General features: G+C 48.0%; 1 protein-coding gene across 1 annotated transcript in view; it reads left to right on the plus strand.

Annotated features, from left to right (window-relative positions):
* LOC149436188 (NACHT domain- and WD repeat-containing protein 1-like) overlaps positions 1 to 2,608 on the plus strand; it is a gene marked incomplete at its 3' end in the record, with an annotated part of 85,405 nt that extends 82,797 nt beyond the window's left edge. Inside the window, exon 11 of the mRNA XM_089661915.1 lies at positions 2,483 to 2,608. Within this exon, the coding sequence (XP_089518041.1) occupies positions 2,483 to 2,608 (126 nt within the window). The remainder of the gene's footprint in view (positions 1 to 2,482) is intronic.
* Between the last annotated feature and the right edge of the window lie 15,494 nt (positions 2,609 to 18,102).

Genomic DNA, 18,102 nt, shown 5'->3' on the forward strand with positions numbered 1-18,102 from the left:
TGGCAACTTCAGTCACAGAGGCACCAGCTAAGAGACACCAACAATGGTTTGAAGCTCAGTAAGCTCTGACATGTATTATTAGCAACGCACTCAGTGAATGACGAAACGGAGGCTTCCCAACTGTTAGCTAGGTGTCTCATCACACAGCAGAAGCAAAAAAGAGTGTTACATCACTTCTGCTTTCAGCGAAAAATGTTGTCACATTCACACCTAAAAAAAAATCATGTGTTTCGTTTTTTTTGTCTAACCCCTGTATGTATTTCATAACATGGAAAAAGCCACCCGCTGTCGGATTGAGCAGGCGGCTTTTTTCCATTTTATGAATTATATATATGAGGGTTACATGCTTTGTTTTATACCTGTTGCCTTCCTTTGAACAATTTTATTGAATCTCACTGTTGAGGGCAGAAATCTCATTATTGTTACATCTAATCTTATATTTGTACCATTTATCTTCTTGATCAAACCAGGGACTCTGCGGAAAGCTTTGAATTAAGTAAAGAATATAACATTTTAAAAAAAGATCAACTACAGGCAGATATAAAGTCACAAATTATGCATAAATGTAATAAATAATCCATCATAAGACCACATGTACACTGGGCGTTTAGCCGCTGTGCGTCCAATCCCGGCATTCTCCGGGAGGCACAGATGCAGCATCTAGCTCCTCTGCTTGCAGCCTGCTGAAGTCCATGAATTACTGGGAGGCTGGACGCTTAGCCGAGTGGTACTTGTATTTAGGGACGTATGCCCGGAGTGCAGAATACCAGTGTTCAGGACATGCGTCCCGGAATGCATAGACCTCATCCGCAGATACCGCCCAAATCGCTCACTCCGGTCCTCCCAAGATATCTTCCTCTTTAGCTCCCTCATCACCTCCTCCCACGCTCTCCTCCAGGACTTCTACAGAACCTCTCCCATCCTCTGGAACTCCCTACCACAGTATGTCCGTTCAGCCCCCACCCTGTCTGCCTTTAGGCGATCTTTGAAAACTCGCTTCTTCAGGGAAGCCTACCCCACCTCCACCTAAGAACTGTACTTGAATCACCTCCACCAGATCATCCCCCGCAGCTATCACCTTTTGTATCACCTCCCCCTTCCTTTAGATTGTAAGCTCCAGGAGCCGGGCCCTCCTATTCCCGGAGAAGAGCATGGAAGGAGGAGACGAGAGCTAGAGAGCAGAAGGTCGTTCGAGGAGCGGAGAGGACGGTTTGGGTGATATTTGGAGACAAGATTGGTGATGGAATTTGGGGCAGAGTTATAAATGGCTTTATATGTGATTGTTAATGATTTGAATTTTATTCGTTGAGCAATGGGAGGCCAGTGGAGGGATTGGCAGAGAGAGATGGAGGACACTGAGTGGAGGCCAGTGTAGGGATTGCCAGAGAGGGATGGAGGACACTGAGTGGAGGCCAGTGGAGGGATTGGCAGAGAGGGGTGGAGGACACTGAGTGGAGGCCAGTGGAGGGATTGGCAGAGAGGGGTGGAGGACACTGAGTGGAGGCCAGTGGAGGGATTGGCAGAGAGGGGTGGAGGACACTGAGTGGAGTCCAGTGGAGGGATTGGCAGAGAGGGGAGGAGGACACTGAGTGGAGGGATTGGCAGAGAGGGATGGAGGACACTGAGTGGAGGCCAGTGGAGGGATTGGCAGAGAGGGATGGAGGAGGTTGTGTGGAGGCCAGTGGAGGGATTGGCAGAGAGAGGTGGAGGACACTGAGTGGAGGCCAGTAGAGGGATTGGCAGAGAGGGGTGGAGGACACTGAGTGGAGGGATTGGCAGAGAGGGGTGGAGGACACTGAATGGAGTCCAGTGGAGGGATTGGCAGAGAGGGGTGGAGGACACTGAGTGGAGGGATTGGCAGAGAGGGATGGAGGACACTGAGTGGAGGGATTGGCAGAGAGGGATGGAAGACACTGAGTGGAGTCCAGTGGAGGGATTGGCAGAGAGGGGTGGAGGACACTGAGTGGAGGGATTGGCAGAGAGGGGTGGAGGACACTGAGTGGAGGGATTGGCAGAGAGGGATGGAGGACACTGAGTGGAGGTCAGTGGAGGGATAGGCAGAGAGGGATGGAGGACACTGAATGGAGGCCAGTGGTGGGATTAGCAGAGAGGGAAGGAGGACACTGAGTGGAGGCCAGTGGAGGGATTGGCAGAGAGGGATGGCAGATACAGAACGGTTAGTAAGGTGGATGGTTCTGGCAGCAGCATGATAGACTGAAGAGGGGATAGCCTGCGATGAGGTCAGCCAATGAGGAGGGAGTTACAATAGTCAAGGCGAGAGATAACCAGGGAGGGTATAAGTTGCTTAGACTAGAACTAGTTAAAGGAGGAATACATGATGAATGTATTTAGAAAAAAATGTACTTTTCCCGGAGTTCAGCTTTAAACATGTCCACCATTTTTGTCTGTGGGAGGGTTTTGCTCCTGACATGTCCTCTATCTGATGTTTGACTGGTCTGTCTTATGTTTTGACCTCTTCTAGATAGCCTCACGCGTCTCTCCAATCACACCTCCGGCTCTGGGTTTGTTGATGCTGTTGCTGTCACTCCAGACAACCTCCTTGTGGCCTCTGGGTTTAATCTAGATCGGGGGCATGGCTTTCTCAATGGTAAGTGCTTTCTTGTGTTACTACATTCAGGGGCCGAAGGGATGCAATTATGCAGCCATGAAAATCTAATATATACATAGTGTAGTGTTTGGTTTCCCATGGCTGAGTATCCATGTTAAAGTTTAATTGAACTGTCAGCTTAAAACCTCTAAACACATTTCAGGTTCTTCAAAACAAAAAAGACTAAAAGAAAAAAACAAAAGTTCAAAGTCTTACAGTCTTTTTTTTTCTAAAGCAGCTACAAGCCTGAGTAGAAAAGCCCATGCTCTGCCAGCATGCTGCAGAAAAAAAACCCTTGCTTTCTGTTTAGAAGCAGCAGCCTCTCTGCAGATGTGATGCACCCTATAGCTCTTCAATCAGCGAAGCCCAAGATCCCTGACGATGCTCTGGCTCTGACACAGCAGTGGGTGTGACGTACGTCTGCAGAGAGACCACTGCTTCCACATAGAGAGGATCCTTCTTTGCAGCATGCTGGCAAGGGGGCATGCTTTGCTACTCAGGCTGTGGCTACTTTTTATATCAAATTCTAAGACTTGTTTTCTTATGCCCCTGGGATATATTTAGTTGATTTAGTACCGGTTCACACTATTGCAGCGTGGGAGACCGCATGTGATCCGGGCAGGAAATGCACTCCATTCCCGTTCAAATCACATGAGATTCTTTTCAGTGTGATTTGAGCCATTCATTTTGTATGGCTCAAATTGCACCGCAAATCACATGACACCCGCACCCGCATGAAAGGTGCAGGCACCTTTTTTTTCCGCAGTGGAATGAGATCGCATGTTCACACCCAATGCGATCTGATTCAGCCAAACGCACCGTGTTTTGCAAACTGTTATTATGGTGTCGTTAACTTAACCACCTCCCGTCCGGCCGTTGTATATAAACGGCTGGGCGGTGGCAGTGCAGAGTCGGGTGGCGGTTTATAAACGGCCTCCCCGCACCCTGCTTGTGCGCGCTCCCTGGGAGAGCGCAGCACCGTGATCCAGTGCCCGCTGTGTCCTCCGGACACAATGGAACACCGATCGCTGTACGGGACCTCTGTGCGAGGTCCCGATCATTTGATCACTGATTGGCCAATCAGTGATCACATAAAGAGTAGTAAGCAAGATGTCACTTGTGACACCATTGCTTACTATGTGTGAAATCTGTGAATGATCACAGAGATCACATGGTACAGGGCTATTCACAACAGCCTTGTACCATGTGAGAAGCTGTGACCAATCACAGCTCACACAGTAGTTCTCAATGGCTGCAAGAATACAGCCAAAGAGAAGGAGAAATGATTGCTTTTACATCCTTTATGGGTGTAAAAGCACTCAGTGTTAAAAAAAAAAAATTTTCATCACCCCCCACAAGTAGTACAGTGTCACCATGGACTACAATGCACAAAGATTTTCCAGCTCGCGAGACTACAATCTATGTGCCGTAGCCTGAGAGCGATTGTTACTGGGTCAGGTTAATTACGCAATTAACCCTTCACACTGCCACCACCACCTTTTTACAGAGAAGAAGGAAACTCACAAATCTTAGCAGTAACACTATGATATTGGTATAAGCATCTGTAATACACACGGTCACCACAGACAGATGTATTCAGAATATTATCACATACAGTAGCACTCTTCAGAGACAGGGATTCTTTAGTTTGCATTAAAAGCTTTAGAGACAGTTCAACACTTTCCAGAAAATGGGATTTATTACTAAAAAGGTCAAAATGGTGCAATTAAAATATTTACAGAAAAAGATGTAACAAAGATATAAAGAGAGCAATAAAACAACAGAGAAATAAAAGAAAGGAGTTCAGAAGGCAAAATACTTGCAAAAGTCTTTGGTTTGAGCAGAGTCCAATTGTCCGAACATTAGGTTGCCTTTGCTCTCAAGTCTCTTAGATTGTTCCTGGTCAATGTTAAAGGAGAGCTTACTTTCTCCAGGCTTTCAGTCTTTTTCTGTCATCTCAAAGGGGTGTCTCCTGAGAACAAATGACCAATAGTCCAGTTTGGGGATGGGTGTTAAGCGATAACCAAGGTTATGACCAAATCCCTTACAATTTCATACTAAGGTTAATAACCTTCAATAGGTACAGGTAGCATCCTAGCAATTTGCAGATTAATATTTAGAATTAGATTCCAAACGCAAAGATACCAAACATAGCGTATCCTGCCACTCAGGATAAAAGAGACTGCTTTCTTCCCTCTTGTAGGTACTAATATCTAATGTAAGGTCATGCAAGGTAATGTAAGGTCTTGTGTGACTCATATTAAAATGACATATCCGAATATGTACTTATTATTATTATACAGTATTTATATAGCGCCAACAGTTCACTCAGCACTGTACAATACAAAGGGGGACAGAACATGCGACAGTACAGTAACAATACAATGCGATATACGAGGGGTTCGAGGGCCCTGCTCTTTTGAGCTTACAATCTAGGAGGGAGGGGATGGTGGCACAGGAGGAGATAGCTGTGGGGGATAGAGTGGTAGGAAGAGTGGAGGAGGTCGGCAAATTAGCAGGGGGTGAGGTAGGCTTCCCTAAAGAGATGGGTTTTCAGGGTACGCCTAAAGGAGAGGAGAGTAGGTGATAGTCTGATGGGTTGGGGCAGGGAGTTCCAGAGGATGGGTGACACCGTGGAGAAATCCTGAAGGTGGGCATGGGAGGAGGAGACCAGGGAACTAGAGAGAAGGAGGTCTTGTGAGGAGCAAAGAGTGTGTGTTGGGTGGTCCTTGGATATTAGGTCAGTGATGTAGTTCGGGGCAGTATGGTGGACGGCTTTGTACGTCAGTGTTAGAATTTTGAATTTGATCCGTTGCGCAATCGGAAGCCAGTGGAGGGATTGGCAGAGGGGGGTGGCGGAGATGGAGCGGTTGGAAAGTTGAATGAGTCTAGCTGCCGTATTCAGGATAGACAGGAGGCAGGCCAGTGAGGAGGGAGTTGCAGTAGTCGAGTCGTGATAGGATGAGGGAGTGGATGAGCTGTTTAGTGGTTTCTGGGGTTAGGAACGTGCGTATTTTGGCGATGTTGCGGAGGTGGAGTCTGCATGTTGCGGAGGTGGAGTCTGCATGAGTTTGTTAAAGATTGGACTTGGGGCTGGAAGGATATGTTGGAGTCCAGAATGACACCAAGTACTCTGGCCTGCGGGGCGGGCCTGATAGTGACATTGTTGGACGTGATGGAGAAGTCAATGGGGGGGTGGGGTCCGGGCTGGGCTGAAGACAAGAAACTCGGTTTTGGAGAGGTTCAGTTTAAGGAAGTGGAGCGAAATCCAGTCTGATATGTCGTTCTTCATATTAATGTGCCCAGTTCCTGCTGACGTTTATGAATTTGTATGAAAAATGACTCATGCGGAATGTACATTTTATGGCACACTCTATCTCTAATGGCCTAACAGGTCATGACTGACTTATTGTTTTACGATCGGGCAGAGGAAAGTGGTTTTCAAGCAGACCCCCTGGAACCAGACTAATTAGCGGTCTACAGCCCTAAAGCTTATCTATCTGTGTGTTATTTAGGATAAGAGATCCTATTGACCTCCGTATGCATTCCATGGACAAAGGGAGGAGGGAGGAAGGACAAGAGAGAACATGGCTTAGACCTAAGAAGATTATTATTATTATACAGGATTTATGGCGCCAATGGTTTGCTGAGCACTTTACATTATAGTGGGAGACAAAACAGTAACAATACAGTTCAATACAAGAGGGATTTGAGGGCCTGATCCTTGGAGCTTACTGGCTGTCATGTACAGCGTCCATGCCTCTATGCGCTCAATCGTCAAACAAGGCTGTTCTGAATAGCCCTGTACCATATGATCTCTGTGATCAGTCACAGATTTGACTAGTAGCAAGCAATGATGTCAGGAAGTGACATCTTGTGTACTACTATTCATGTGCTCACTGATTGGCCAATTAGTGTTCACATGAGCAGGACCTCACACAGAGGTCCCATAAAGCCATCGGCTATAAACGGACACCCGCTCCTGCACTGCTCCCGTCTGGCCGTTTATGTTCATGGGCCAGACGGGAAGTGGTTAATCCAGGATTTGCAGCTTTCCATAGACATGTGCGGGCGGCACAGTGGCTTAGTGGTTAGCACGTTTGCCCTGCAGTAAATGGGTCAGGGGTCCAATTCCCAACCATGGCGCCTCCTGCATGGAGTTTGCATGTTCTCTCTGTGCTTGCGTGGGTTTCCTCCCACACTCCAAAGACATGCTGGTAGGTTAATTTGCTCCAGTCTAAATTGTCCTAGTTTCATCCCTGGCCATGTAGGATCTCCTGCATGGTGGGGGGTTGGGGAAGGACCTGGCAACCTACCCTGTAAAAATAATTGCTAAGAGAATTCATGTAAAAAGTCACTTACGAGTGACGGTCCATGCAAGGGCGGACTGACAACTCATGGGCAACAGGGGATCATGGGGCCCCTGTGTCCGTACACACACTCAAAAAAGGCTATAAAAGGTACCAGGGGCATTTCATGGGGCCCCCTACTGACCCCGGGCAGTGCCCGAGTTCTCGAATGGTCAGTCCGCCCCTGGGTCCATGCAATCACCAAGGGTCGGATACGACTGAATGGATAGGTAGAAAGATAGACACGTCCCGCTAAGTCATCTGAACCCCAATAAACTGCCCAGATCATAAACCTCATTTGCCAGGATTTGTGAATTGGGAGATTATCCAGTCCTAATGTATTCATTCAGGAGAACGTGTGGATGGAGTTTTACCTGCCAAGTGTCAGATGCTCCTTGTTTGGTTTAAATAAAAAATCAATGCACTCATCAGCACACATTGGGCCAGTTATTCAATTCAGCTCTAATTTACAATTGACGTTGCTCATTCCTTGCAGCCCCAACGCCTCGCTCTAGATTCTACAACACGTACACACTGCGATTCTGAAAACAAGCAGGCCCCCCGATGTTATAGTTTGATTGGATAGAAATCAAAATGTTTTGTCTCGCATGATCAATGTGATTTGATCCGATCGGAAAAACACCGGAACGCATGTTGCTCTCATCGAATGAAATAATTAAGAATTCAAATGAAATGAGAAATCGTTGTTTGAATTGTGATGTGCGTTTCTTTATTTATATATACCAATGAAATGGACTGTATGCATATTATTGACATCCACAGCAGGCGGAGCTGATCTGAATGACACTAATTTGCTGAGGCGTTGTGCATCATAAACAAGGTCCTATTTATTATTAGAGTCTTGGTTTAACCACTTCCAGTCCGGACACTTTCACCCCCTTCCAGTCCGGACACTTTCACCCCCTTCCAGTCCGGACACTTTCCCCTCCTTCCAGTCCAGACAATTTCACCCCCTTCCAGTCCGGACGCTTTCACCCCCCTTCCAGTCCGGACACTTTCACCCCCTCCCGGTCCGGACGCTTTCCCCCCCTTCCAGTCCGGACGCTTTCACCCCCTTCCGGTCCGGACGCTTTCCCCCCCTTCCAGTCCGGACGCTTTCACCCCCTTCCGGTCCGGACGCTTTCACCCCCTTCCAGTCCGGACACATTCACCCCCTTCCAGTCCGGACACTCTCACCCCCTTCCAGTCCGGACACTTTCACCCCCTTCCAGTCCGGACACTTTCACCCCCTTCCAGTCCGGACACTTTCACCCCCTTCCAGTCCGGACACTTTCACCCCCTTCCAGTCCGGACGCTCTCACCCCCTTCCAGTCCAGACACTTTCACCCCCTTCCAGTCCGGACGCTTTCACCCCCTCCCGGTCCGGACGCTTTCACCCCCTCCCGGTCCGGACGCTTTCACCCCCTCCCGGTCCGGACGCTTTCACCCCCTCCCGGTCCGGACGCTTTCACCCCCTCCCGGTCCGGACGCTTTCACCCCCTCCCGGTCCGGACGCTTTCACCCCCTCCCAGTCTGTACGCTTCCCCCCCCTTCCAGTCCGGACGCTTTCACCCCCTTCCATTCCGGACGCTTTCACCCCCTTCCATTCCGGACGCTTTCACCCCCTTCCATTCCGGACGCTTTCACCCCCTTCCATTCCGGACGCTTTCACCCCCTTCCGGTCCGGACGCTTTCACCCTCTCCCGGTCCGGACGCTTTCACCCCCTTCCGGTCCGGACGCTTTCACCTCCTTCCGGTCCGGACGCTTTCACCCCCTTCCGGTCCGGACGCTTTCCCTCTCTTCCAGTCGGGACGCTTTCCCCCCCTTCCAGTTCCGGACACTTTCACCCCCTTCCAGTCCGGACGCTTTCACCCCCTTCCAGTGCGGACGCTTTCACCCCCTTCCAGTGCGGACGCTTTCACCCCCTTCCAGTGCGGACGCTTTCACCCCCTTCCAGTCCGGACGCTTTCACCCCCTTCCAGTCCGGACGCTTTCACCCTCTTCCAGTCCGGACGCTTTCACCCTCTTCCAGTCCGGACGCTTTCACCTCCTTCCAGTCCGGACACTTTCACCTCCTTCCTGTCCAGGCCACTTTTCAGCTTTCAGCGCTATCACACTTTGAATGACAATTGCGCGGTCATGCAACACTGTACACATATGAATTTTTAGCATTTTTTTTGAGACAGATAAAACTTTATTTCGTTGTTTTTTATTTATGCACCGCTGGGATTTTTATTTTTTTGTGCTATATAAATGAAAAAGTCCAAACATTTTGAAAAAAACTTGTTTTTCTTATAAAATTTTGCAAATAAATAATCTTTCTTCATAAATCTTGGCCAAAATGTATTCAGTTATCTTTTTAGTAAAAAAAAATAAAATAACCCAAATTAGTTTATAACAAGCATTATAATTATAAAAAAAAACTTTTTTTTACATTTTTATTTTATTTTTTTTATATTATTTTTTTTACATACTGTCACCCCAGCAGTAGTGTCTCCATGGTGACACTTTACTACTTGTGGGGGGTGATAAAGATTTTTTTTTTTCACACTGATTGCTTTTACACCCATAAAGTCTGTAAAAGCAATCATGTCTCCTTCTCTCTGGCTACATTCTTGCAGCCATTGAGAAATACTGTGTGAGCTGTGATTGGTCACAGCTTGTCACATGGTACAAGGCTGTTGTGAATAGCCCTGTACCATGTGATATCTGTGATCATTCACAGATTTCACACGTAGTAAGCAATGATGTCAGGAAGTGATATCTTGCTTACTAGTCTTTGTGATCACTGATTGGCCAATCAGTAATCACATGATCGAGACCTCACACAGAGGTCCTGTACAGCGATCGGTGTTCCATTGTGTCCGGAGGACACAGCGGCACCGGATCGCGGTGCTGCGTGCTCCCAGGGAGCGCGCACAAGCAGGGAGCGGGGAGGATGTTTTTAAACGGCCACCTGACCCTGCACGGCCACCGTCCGGCCGTTTATATACATGGGCTGGACGGGAAGTGGTTAAAGTGCTTTTAAAGTCTTAAAGCGGAGAGCCACTCAAAAGGGGAAGCTCCACTTGTTGGCACCCTCCCCCCCTCCACTGCCACATTTGGCATGTTTTTTTGGGGGGGGGGGAGCGGGTTCCTGGTTTTGACAGGTACCTGCTCCTTCTTCTGGCTCAGTACGCTGTGGCAAACTGAGATGGAAGTTTGGCCCCCTCCTTCTGCCCACTGTCTTCTGGGACACTTCACAGGTCCCAGAAGACTGCAAGACCAATCACAAGGCCCAGCGCGGCCCGAGCATGCTCAGTAGGAAGCCGGAAGGCTTCACTTCCGGTTTCCCTTACTTGCAATGGCGGCGCCGGGAACCTGGAGGCTAGTGAAGAACTAGCCCGGGTGATGATGGCGCTGGACCCCTGGACAGGTAAGTGTCCTTATATTAAAAGTCAGCAACTACAGTATTTGTAGCTGACAACTTTTAATTTTTTGGGCGGAGCCTTGTGCTCCTCTTTAAGGTTTTTTACCTTAATGCATTCTATGCATTAAGGTAAAAAAACCTGTTTGCAGAGGATCCCCCTTCACCCCCCCTATACTTGAGTTAGACCTTGATCCAGAACTGTGCCCAAGAGCTGCAGCTCTCCTGGCTGCGTCCCTCCTCACTGGGCAGATTAATAGCAGCTGGAGCCATTGGTTCCCGCTGCTTTCAATCAAATCGTACAATAAGGAAGTGGGGGGCAGGGCTCAACACTACTGTCTGTGTCAATAGACACATACAGGGAGGCTCGGGAGTGAACCCGCATGAGTGACCCCATAGAAAGTGGCGTTCTATGGGGGCACTGGGTGGGGGGGAGCCAAGAGCACTGGCGGGGGACACAAAAAGAGGAGGATTGGGGCTGCTCTGTCCAAAACTATTGCACAGACTAGATAAGTATAACATGCTTGTTAGTTTCATTTTTTTATCACTTTATTCTTCTTTTTAGGCCCCTTTCACACGGCTGCACCGCCATATTCTGCTGGAATGATCGGATTATGTGATCAGCAGTGGCCGTTCAGCCCATTTAAATGAATAACGGGCTGACAGCGGCCATTGCTGTATGAATGTAGTGTTTAGGTGCGGATAGGGACAGATGTCCTAGCCTGGATACAGTCAGCTGTACAAATGCAGTGGCGGGGTGCTTGCAGAGCAGCCCCATTCAATTAAAAGCAACAATAATAATCCTGCCATGGCTGCGAAGCAAAGTATCACAACCGCAGCATGTGTATACCCCCAGCCACTCTCTCTGCAGTTAAAGGGATTAGCTGTTGGGGGGAGGGCGAAAAAACGCAGCTCAGCCACAGGGTTTTACTGGCCCAAAACAGGGGTTCTTCCAATGATCAGCTCTTATTTTGTAAAACCTTTATCCCAAAAGGAAAAAAAGCTGTTTTCTGTAACTTGATTATAAAGTGTTAGGTGGAGTTTGGCTTCAATTTGTTAATGTATCTAAATCTGACACTCCCCTCCTCCCAGACTGACAATGCTGTTGTCCGAAGGTGCCCCCTGTGCTCCTTCATCCAGAGTTGAGGCGTTCTAAAACAGGTGGTGTGCTACTGTCCAGATCACCAGGTGAAAATAGATGGGAAAATCCTAAAAAAAAAGAAAACCAATGCAGCCACCACATCTAATGATTGGTAAGCTGCAATATATGACATTTTTTTGTTTTGGGTTTAATACCGCTTTAAAGCGGAGCTCCACCCAAAAGGGGAATTTCCGCTTTAATGCTTTGTCTCCCGCACCCCGTTAAGGATTGGCACATTTGGGGAGCGGGTACCCGAATTTGACAGGTACCCGCTCCCACTTCCGCGATCGCCTAAGGCGATCGGAAGCGGAAGTTGTCCTCCTCGTAGTCTTCTGGTACATGGTCCCGGAAGACTACGGGACCATTCACTATCGCCTAAGGCGAATGATGACAGAAGTTGTCCTCCCCCCCCCCCCACCCCCGTAGTCTTCTGGGACACGTGACAGGTCCCAGAAGACTACGGGACCATTCACTATCGCCTAAGGCGAATGAAGGCAGCAGTTGTCCTCCCCCCCCCCCCCCCCCCCCTCTCGTAGTCTTCTGGGACACGTGACAGGTCCCAGAAGACTACGGGACCATTCACTATCGCCTAAGGCGAATGAAGGCAGCAGTTGTCCTCCCCCCCCCCCCCCCTCTCGTAGTCTTCTGGGACACGTGACAGGTCCCAGAAGACTACGGGACCATTCACTATCGCCTAAGGCGAATGAAGGCGGAAGTTGTCCTCCCCCCCCCCCCGTAGTCTTCTGGGACACGTGACAGATCCCAGAAGACTACGGGACCATTCACTATCGCCTAAGGCAATCGAAGGCGGAAGTTGTCCTCCCCCTCCTTTCCCGTAGTCTTGTGGGACACGTAACAGGTCCCAGAAGACTACAGGACCATTCACTATCGCCTAAGGCAAATGAAGGCGTAAGTTGTCCCCCCCCCCCCCCCCCGTAGTCTTCTGGGACACGTGACAGGTCCCAGAAGACTACGGGACCATTCACTATCGCCTAAGACGATCGAAAGCGGAAGTTGTCCTCCCCCCCCCTCCCCGTAGTCTTGTGGGACACATGACAGGTCCCAGAAGACTACGGGACCATTCACAAACTGCAGCGCTTCTCGCACATGCGCAGTGGGTACCCGGCTGTGAAGCCGCAAGCTGTCACAGCCGGGGGCCCACACTAAGGAGCGAGGAGATTAGACGGCCTGTGACACCAGCGCTGGTGAGGACACCACGGGACCGAGGGACGGGAAAGTGTCGGTATTCTAAAAGTCCACAGCTACAGTTTTTGTAGCTGCTGACTTTTATTTTTTTTTTTCATTCAGCTGGAACTCGGCTTTAATTTGTGGATTTCTATCTGTCTGGATTTCAGCTTTATCTGCAGCACACTGTCTGTTAGCTTGATTGTACATTTTAGACTGGTAATCCATTGTTCTCCAGGTGCCAAGAAAAGCCAATCACAGGCTTTTACATGCATGAAAGGTGTGACAATCTAGGGGCTTCGGATGGACAAATAAAAGGCCTCTTGGGCAGAGACGGTTTTTAAGATTCGTCTACTCGGCTAATATCTGGGGCACCTCACCCTTCACAGCTGCTGATGGAAATTCAAGAATAAAGTGTGAAAAGCTCATCTGAAGACTTGTGTCAGCATTAAACAGCGTTTAGATAAGTGCGATACAACCAGCGAAGTGTGAACACGTGGCTACGTGGCTGATGTTCTTCTACCTTGACACTATTTAACTCCTCGCCCTCCAGAGGATTTACCCCCCTTCATGACCAGGCCATTGTTTGCATTACGGCGCTGTGTTACTTTAACTGACAATTGCGCGGTCATGCAACGCTGTACCCAAATTATTAATTATTATTATTATTACATCGAGTTTATAAAGCGCCAAAGGGTTTGCTCAGCGCTGTACAATAGGGGGGGACAATACATGGCACAGTACAACAAAAACAGACAGCGTACGAGGGGTAAGAGGGCCCTACTCTTTCGAGCTTACAATCTAGGAGGGAGGGGGTGATGGTACAGAAGGAAGTGGCTGAGGGGAATGAAGTGGTGGGGGAATGAGGGAGGATGGCCGTTAGGTGAGGGTGGGGTAGGCTTCCCTGAAGAGATGGGTTTTGAGGGAGCGCCTGAATGTGGGGAGGGAAGGCGACAGTCGGATGGATTGGGGCAGTGAGTTCCAGAGGATGGGGGAGGACCTGGAGAAGTCTTGCAGTCGTGCATGGGAGGAGGAGACCAGGGAGCAGGATAGAAGGAGGTCCTGTGAGGAGCGAAGGGTACGGGTAGGGTAATACTTGGGGATCAGGTTGGAGAGGTAGTCAGGGGCAGTGTTATGAACGGCTTTCTAGGTCAGGGTTAGGAGTTTAAATTTGATGCGTTGGGCAATCGGGAGCCAGTGGAGGGAGAGGCAGAGGGGGGTGGCGGATGTGGAGCGGGTGGTGAGGTGGATGAGTCTAGCCGCTGAGTTCAGGATGGTCTGGAGCGGGGAGAGCCTGCACTGAGGTAGGCCGGTGAGGAGGGAGTTGCAGTAGAGCAGGCGTGAGATGATGAGGGAGTGTACGAGTAGTTTAGTGGTGTCTGGGGTGAGGAATGTGCGTATCTTGGCAATGTTGCGGAGGTGGAGCCTGCAGGTGTTTGTAAGTGATTTGACATGAGGGAGGAAGGAGAGGTTCGAGTCAAGAATGACGCCAAGGACTTTGGCTTGCGAGGCGGGAATGATAGTGGTGTTGGTGGTGGTGATGGATAGGATGGGGGGGGGGTGTGTGTGGGCAGGGGGAATGAAGTTTATTTCCTTTTTTTCCCACGAACTGAGCTTTCTTTTGGTGGTATTTGATCGCCTCTTTCTTTTTTTTTTGGGCTATAAGCAAAAAAAGACTGACAATTTTGAAAAAAAACAACAATATTTTGGACTTTTTGCTATTAAACATGTCCAGTAAGAAAATTGAAAAAAAAAACCAAATTTCGTCTTAAATGTATTCTGTGATATGTCTTTGCTAACAAAAAATCCCAATCTGTGTAAATTAATTGGTTTACGTGAAAGTTATAGCGTTTAGAAACGGCGGTATAGATAATGGAATTTGTTTTTCTTCTACTAGTAATGGCAACGATCAGAGAATTTTAGCGGGACTGCGGACATTCTGACACTGGGGGGGGGGAACTTATTTGGTGTCACTGACACCCCAGTGACACCAATACAGTGATCAGTGCTAAAAAAAAAAAAAAAGCACTGACACTGTAGTAATGGCACTGGGCAGGAAGGGGTTAATGTGAGGGGCGATCAAAGGGTTAACTGTGTGCTGGGAGTGTTTTACTAGGGGGGCGGGGGTGTGCTTCACTGTAAGCACACTGTTTTGGATAGCTGTAGTGTGCAGTGTGCTCAAGCTGACAGGGAGGAAGATTGTTTGTAAACAAAACAATCTTCCTCCCGGTCGGTGATTGGCGGTAATCACCGGGCGCTGGTGGGTAATTACTGGCCGGGACCCAGTGAATGACATCCACAGCCGCGCATTGCAGTGTGGGTAGGGCGCACGTGCGACTCGCACGCGCCCCCTACCCAGAAGTGCAAAATGACGTGTACTGTATATATATATATATGTGATCCTGCGCACAGGCGCCGCCCTGTAGCCGTATATCTGCTATAGGGCGGTCCTTAAGCGGTTAAATAATACTTAACCCCTTTATGTGGCGCTATAGGTAAATTAACCCCCCTGGCGGTATTTAGCTCGGGGTAAAATTTGAGTACCAAGAGCGGTAACCCTGAGCTACACTTGGGCTTACCATGCGGCGTTGCTCAGGGGGTCCCTGCAGCACTTACCTTGTCCTTCACTCCCACGATGCGTCCCCTGCAGCGTCCCCGGCCATCTCCTCCGGCCGATGCCGGCATCCGGCTTCCGTGTTCCGGTCCCTGTGATGTCGGGACGTACGGACATCGGAACCGGCGGCAAATTTCAAATTTTTAAAAAATTTCATTTTTTTTTAAATGATTATTACATAGTAAAACATTGCTGCTTCAATGCATTTCACATACATTTTGTCCCGAGTGCTTTGTCCGGCGCCCTGCCTGCATTTTTACTGTTCTTTCTGCCTGGAAACTGAGAAACGTCCATGGCGTCCAAAAAGCATCCCTTTACGTCAAAAGCGGTTTTAGACCGGCTAGAGAACAGCGATAGTAAATCAGAACCATTTGCAGAATTGAGTGATAATGATTCGTGGGGGAAATTCCTCATCAGACACTGAAAACGATTCTGCGACTTTGCTCAGCGATGTGCGAATTTGCCTCTGTATTTCAAATTTCAGTGTTTTTGGTTTGATTATATTATTGAATTAAATTTATTATTATTATATTATTATTTTTTATGATTATTTATTAAATTATAATTTATGATTTCGTGTTTCAAGTTTTATCATATCCGGAATGTTTACTAGACTCTTGTTCGGACAGATTTCAGTGAGTTATTCCTAAAAATTACAGCCTACAATAAAAAACTACATGTTTCCATGCAAAAAAATGTACAGCTTTCAGCACAAAAAATCGGAAATAATCAGACCGCCGAGGAGGTTAAAAAAAATGACATACCTAAAGCAGCCTGTCAGTAGCATTAAAGTGGAACTAAACCCCATCTAAGCACCACAAATCGAAAACACTATTTCATTCATTTTAATTATTCAAAGAAAACTCCCCCCTCCATCCATGTCTCCATGATTTATTTTGTCACTTTAAAAAACACATTTCTCGCCATGGCCATCTTGAGTAAGGTCAGATCATTCATGTAGCATTTACTTCCTGGAATACATCTGCCCTTAGCTCAGGCATGCAGGCAGGAGGGTTACCTGAGTAATCCCCTCCTCCCATGAAGACTCCTGGGATGCATGTCATCAATTTGGCCTAGGCTAGAAACCAGGTAGCAAATATAAGAAGTAAATAGAATATGCATATGCAAAAGTTTTAGGCAGGTATGAAGGAATGCTGTAAAGTAAGAATGCTTGAAAAATGTATATTTTTATTTGTTTTTTTTTTTATCAATTTACAAAATTCAAAGTGAGCGAACAGAAGGAAGATCTAAATCAGATCAATATTTGTTGTGACCACCCTTTGACTTCAAACCAGCACCAGTTCTTGCACTTGCACACTTTGTACACTTGCACAAAGTCACGGATTTTGTAGGATTCAAAATTAACCAGTTGTACCAAGCAAGTGCTAATGATCATCAATTTCATACAGTATGTAGGTTGAAACACAGGCATTCACTATATGTAGGCTTAAAAGTAGGTGAGGAATAGCCAAACTCTGCTACTAAGGTGAAGTTGTGGAAGACAGTTTTATGTTACAGGTCATACACCATGGCAAGGCTGAGCACAGCAAGACACAAGGTAGCTATACTGCATCAGCAAGGTCTCTCCCAGGCAAAGATTTAAAAGCAGACTGGGGTTTCGAGAGGTGCTGTTCAAGCTTTTTTTAAGGAGCACAAAGAAATGTGAAATGTTGAGGACTGTAGACGCAGTGGTTGGGTAACGTTGAGGACTGTAGACGCAGTGGTTGGGTAACGTTGAGGACTGTAGATGCAGTGGTTGGGTAACGTTGAGGACTGTAGACGCAGTGGTTGGGTAACGTTGAGGACTGTAGACGCAGTGGTTGGGTAACGTTGAGGACTGTAGACGCAGTGGTTGGGTAACGTTGAGGACTGTAGACGCAGTGGTTGGGTAACGTTGAGGACTGTAGACGCAGTGGTTGGGTAACGTTGAGGACTGTAGACGCAGTGGTTGGGTTACGTTGAGGACTGTAGACGCAGTGGTTGGGTAACATTGAGGACTGTAAACGCAGTGGTTGGGTAACGTTGAGGACTGTAGACGCAATAGTTGAGTAACATTGAGGCCTGTAGATGCAGTGGTTGAGTAACGTTGAGGCCCGTAGATGCAGTGGTTGGGTAAAGTTGAGGACTGTAGATTCAGTGGTTGGGTAACATTGAGGCCCGTAGATGCAATGGTTGGGTAACATTAAGGGCCCGTAGATACAGTGGTTGGGTAACGTTGAGGACTGTAGATGCAGTGGTTGGGTAGCATTGAGGCCCGTAGTTGCAGTGGTTGGGTAACATTGAGGACTGTAGATGCAGTGATTGGGTAATGTTAAGGACTGTAGATGCAGTGGTTAGGTATCGTGAGGACCGTAGACGCAGTGGTTGGCCAAGAAAACCTAATGCAGCAGATGAAAGACACATCAGGCTTACTTCGCTTTTACATCAGAAGATGTCCAGAAGTGCCATCAGCACAGAACTGGTGGAAACCAGTAGGACCCAGCTACATCCATCTACTGTCTGGCCAGAAGTGGTCTTCATGGAAGAATTGCTGCTAAAACGCCAAACCTCCAACATGGAAACAAGGCTAAGCATCTCAAATATGTCTGAAAACATAGGAACTGGGGGGAAGAAAATTGGCAACAGCTGCTCTGGACTGATGAGTAAAAATGTGAAATATTTGCCTGTAGCTGGAGGCAGTTTGTAGTGAAAGGGCTGGAGAGCGGTGCAGCAATGAGTGTCTGCAGGCAACTGTATTATGCTGGAGGTTCCTGCATTTCTGCAAATGGAGTTGGAGATTTGGTCAGGATCAATGGTGT

Source organism: Staurois parvus, unplaced genomic scaffold (genome assembly GCF_062004578.1).
Source record: "Staurois parvus isolate SC_StPar_1 unplaced genomic scaffold, SC_StPar_1.0 ptg001404l, whole genome shotgun sequence".
Taxonomy (NCBI): domain Eukaryota; kingdom Metazoa; phylum Chordata; class Amphibia; order Anura; family Ranidae; genus Staurois; species Staurois parvus.